Source organism: Temnothorax curvispinosus, unplaced genomic scaffold (assembly GCF_003070985.1).
Source record: "Temnothorax curvispinosus isolate PA1 unplaced genomic scaffold, ASM307098v1 QBEX01008716.1, whole genome shotgun sequence".
NCBI lineage: Eukaryota > Metazoa > Arthropoda > Insecta > Hymenoptera > Formicidae > Temnothorax > Temnothorax curvispinosus.
The window spans coordinates 572630-577586 of record NW_020218496.1 but is presented as its reverse complement, the minus strand read 5'-3'; the positions used below and the strand labels follow the sequence as shown (position 1 = coordinate 577586).

General features: G+C 26.0%; 1 protein-coding gene across 1 annotated transcript; it reads left to right on the top strand.

Annotated features, from left to right (window-relative positions):
• The first annotated feature begins 472 nt into the window (after positions 1-472).
• On the top strand, positions 473-4571 carry LOC112458138 (hyphal wall protein 2-like). The gene is made up of 5 exons (XM_025021584.1): positions 473-651; positions 1337-1433; positions 1827-2448; positions 2648-2759; positions 4370-4571. Exons 1-5 carry the CDS (start codon positions 611-613, stop codon positions 4407-4409), a joined length of 912 nt encoding a protein of 303 aa, XP_024877352.1. The 5' UTR covers positions 473-610; the 3' UTR covers positions 4410-4571.
• The last annotated feature ends 386 nt before the right edge of the window (positions 4572-4957 follow it).

The following is a 4957-nucleotide window of genomic DNA, read 5'->3' as shown; positions in this document are numbered from 1 at the left end:
ATATAAATTTCGAATGTGACAAGTAATACCTATTATATTTTCAAACAATAAATGAAGTTATAAGAGGATATACGCACATAAAACAATAATGTAATATATTGATATCTAATTGATATGTAGCACTACAATAAAATTTAGTATTAACTTGAAACATTTTTTAATAAGAAAAAGCATATTTAATATCATAAAATTAGTATTGAAAATTATATATAAAATTAATACAGTAATAAAGAATGTTTATTAGAAAAAAATTGATATAACTTTAAAAATTGATATAAAAAATTGATAGTAACTTTATTCTGAATCAATAAATAAATTTATTCATAATAAAATTTTATATTTAATAAAATTAATTCTTTAATATGTAATAAATAGTTATTATAAAGAAAATTAATCTATTAATAATAGATATAATTATTTGCTAATTGCAATTATTCTTCTAGATGCTGTAACAAAAAATGTGATAGCTTTCTTGACAAATGCTACAAATAAAGAAAACAATACAAAAGAGTACGATACAAATCCAAATACTACACATATAAATTATACAGAATTGCACATCTTGAAATGGGTTTGGTTTACTATTGGTTTTGGAACTAGTGTACTCATAATGTTAATTATTATAAATGCCAAATTATATTGTCAAGTCTGGTAAATATAATTTTCTTACAATAAGTTCTTATAATTTGTATAATTGATTAATTTATGTCTACTATAATTAGTTCATAACGATGTACTTTATTAAAAGAAAAAGTAAAAAATAAAAATATAAAATAAAATAATTATAAAGTTTTGCTTTAAAAATTTTAGAAATATGCATCAAATTTTTACGTTAATATACATTTTTTATGTATAAATTAATGATGGAAATATTTTAAATATGTTATTTTATGTTACTTTTTTTATATAATTTGATTTTTTTTATTATTATGTGTATAGAAATATTAAAATAATTATGAAAAACAATAGTTTGCGAAATATTTTATATTTGATTCTAAAATATTTTGATATAAAACATAAAATATCACTTAAAATATTTTCCATAGCCGTATTTTAACACTTTCTGCACAGTATAATAAAGTTAACCGATTGATGTGAATAAAACGCATATATGACTATAGTTAAAAAAGGATGTAATTACAAATTACGAAATTCTGAAAAATCTTTCTTATTTCATCATTTGTTTAAAATAAATTGTAAAATCATGAACAGCTATTACATTAAAAGTCTTTTTCAACTTATTACATACTATTTTGATTATTTCTTTGCTACTTTGTTGTTAGATCTCTCTCCTTAATATATATAAATAAATATTTAATTTAATTATGTGTCCTAGTAATTGTATCTTCAGGATCCTTCGACGGCATTTCATCATTTGGTATAATTGGTGTTTTTCCATTAATATATATTCTGTCTCGGCAGAACAAATTGTTGTAAGTAAATATACAATGTAGTGCATAAAGTATAATATTAATTAGAAGGATTTCAACAGTACATTTATATAGTTTACTACTTTTCTATGTGTAATTTTTATATCATGTGATTTTTATTATGCTTTAGTTGTCTTACCGGAACTTTATTTTAATTTTCTTTATATTATACCATTGGAGAAGATCCGAAGAAAATGTCAAAACATTTGGCGTCGCACAATATTTTTATATAAATTGTTAAATTATTATAATATATATACGTATACAATAGTATCTACAAATTTTAATTCGGCTTCTCTAAAAGCTTACTATTTCTATTTGATATCGTAACTTTCCTTGCTTTTTCTAAATATTACGCATTAATTGTTATTATTAATAATCAATCTCTTGTTGCAGATGTCTAGATCAGAACACACGTCGTCTGCTGCACAATTGGGACAACGCACGTCGTCTGCCGCAACACAATCTACATCGTTTGTCTCACAATTGCGCCAATCTACGTCTACCTCACAATTGCCCCAATCTACGACGTCTGCCTCAAAACTGCCCCAATCTATGTCGCTTGACTCACAATTGCCCCAAATTACGTCATTTGCCTCAAAATTGCCACAATCTCAGTCGCTTAACTCAAAATTGCCAGCACGATTCATCAAGTTGCCTGTTTCACAATTGCCAGCACCCACGTCGACTGTCCGGCAATTGCCAGGACCCACGCCTCTCTCAAAATTGCCACAACCTTCGTTGTCTGTCGCACAATCTGAGTCGTATGAGTTACTAAAATTGGAACGATACATGAAGCGGTATTTGCCTTCCTCAACACTTTCACAATCTACGCCGCTTATGTCAGAATTGCTCCAATCTCAGTCGCCTAAAACACAATTGCGATTCATCAAATCTATGTCGTCTGTCACAAATCAGTCACAATCTTCACAACAATCACAACCGTTAAAAGTCTCACAGCAATCGCACATGCCACAGCAACAAGCACCATCAATTCCAGTTTCAAATCAATTGCAAGGTCTCCAATTACAAGTTTAATTTTTGGACGTAAACTGCTATTAAGATGCACTAATATCTGCATATTGACTTTAGAATTAATGCTTCCATTATTATTATCTTATATTATAAAGCTTTCTAATTTTCCTTATTTTTTATAATTATTAGTTATGCAAAAATTGTTATTATTGTTAATTGATATTTTGTTCCAATTGCCACAGTTATGGCCCAACCTACAACTACCCCGGTTACCGCACAAATCACAACCATACCTGCCATAACGATTGCCAAATCAACTGCGATCACAACAACTGCATCGACGACTTCTGACACGTTAGTACCAAGTTCAATTTATAAACTATGCTATTACTGAAACACACTAATATTAATATTGGTTTTAAGACTAATCTTTTTATTAGTAACCAGTATAAAGTTAGCCCAACAGCATAAAAAAATAACTTTCTACAACTCACTCAATTGCTCATCGTTTGCACATAAATGTACATTTCGAATTTTTGTTTGCATATTTCTAGTACAAACGTTATTAACTCCTTGACTGCTACACCACATTCCTCGAATAGTCCTAAAATGCTAAAAATAAAAGATTCTCGAAAATTAATAAAAGTTTAAATAGAGAGTTTTTGATGGTGCTGATGACAAATTTCAAGCTAAATTAAAAGAATTTTTGTCATAAACGTAAAATGACAACTAATATAGCAAATATTAACTAAAATTTGATGTTGTGTATGCAATAAATGTAGAAATTTTTTAAACTATCTAAATATTTTATTTGAATAATATAAAAACATATACAAATATATACATTATTCTATATTGAGATTATAATGCTAAAGTCATGAAAAATTAGGAATTTAGCTTCTGCTCAATTCAATTAAATTATTTTAACTTTATCTATTATGTTATCTTATAAATTTTTGTAATATGAGTTTAAAATCATGTTCAGCACATTCAAAAACTCCTAAATGTACCTTGTTTCAGTCATTAATTCATTGTAAAATATTAATGAAACAAAATATGTCATAAGCATATTCGAAAATTTCAATTTTTCTGAGGCAACATTATGCAAATCGGATTCAAAAATCGTGTTTAGCACATCCAAACACCTCTAGTTACACTTTGTTTCAGTGATAAAATTACTTAACGGTTCTAATATAACAAAATATTTCATAACAAAAAATGCATTTTTGCGACAATGAATCACCAACTCCAAGTCCAAAATGACGAGAATTCTCGGCAGTCACGCGGTTAACAAAAGAATTTTTGGGGCTTACATTAGTTCCCCATCTACGAGAAAATTGGATTAAAATAGTCTTAATCGATAAATTTTGCATATTTTTAATAAAAAATAACTATAAACAAATAAAGTTTGGCAAACGGTCAATTCTAGTAGCTAAAGCCCGCAATATGATCCTAACAATATTAAATCTATTAATCGACAAACTCTTGTTTGTACAATCACATCTTTTTCGAATTTTCGTTTACATAGCTATAACTGGATTGATTGTTCGCCAAATTTTACTTGTTCATAACTTTATTATTAAAAATGTGCAAACGAAAAATTAAATTATATGTGAATGTTCAAACAAAAATTTATCGATTAGGACTATCTCAATACAAATTTCTCGTAGTAGGCAGGTTATTATGAAATTGGCTTCCCTTAAAAATTTTTTTGTTAATAACGTTTGCAGAGTATTTTACTAGAAGTACAAACAAATATTCGAAATGTGCATTGTGCATACATGTACATTGTACATACAAATAATGAGCAAATGATGAGTTATAAAAGTTATTTATTTAAAGTTGAGAATTAACTTTACATTATTAACATTTTATATCATATAAGGCTTTCTAATCTTTTTTATTCTTTTTTATCACAGTATTAGTTATATTTATTAATACTATTAATAATTTTCTTTTTATAGTAATCCTGAAGATTATATAAATCCGCTGTTTAAATATTGATAATACGCTGATCATACGTTATATTGTCGTATATGACAAATTTTAAGGACTCACTAATTTTTGATATTACTGTGATGATGGATTGTTAAACGAGTTTTAATTCCTGATGAAGATTATATAAATCCGCTGTTTAAATGTTGATAATACGCTAATTATATACGTTATATTGTCGTATATGACAAATCTTAAGGACTCACTAATTTGTGATATTACTGTGATGATGGATTATTAAACAAGTTTTAATTCCTGAAAATGTTGCCTGTTATGCAACTAGTTAATAAAATGTAGTATTTGTAGTATTAAATTGTATAATAATGACAAATTATTGGAGATATTGGAAATTTATAATGTCAAATTAACTTCATATAATTAATATATAATTAATATATAAATAAATTTAATTTAAATTTATATAATAATATTTATTAATTGTATAAATATAAATAAATAAATATACAAAACATATTTTAATAAAATCAAACTAAAATAATTTCAATGACAAAAATGACAAAAATTCTGATTAAAATTTCAATTATCTCGTAGTTAGA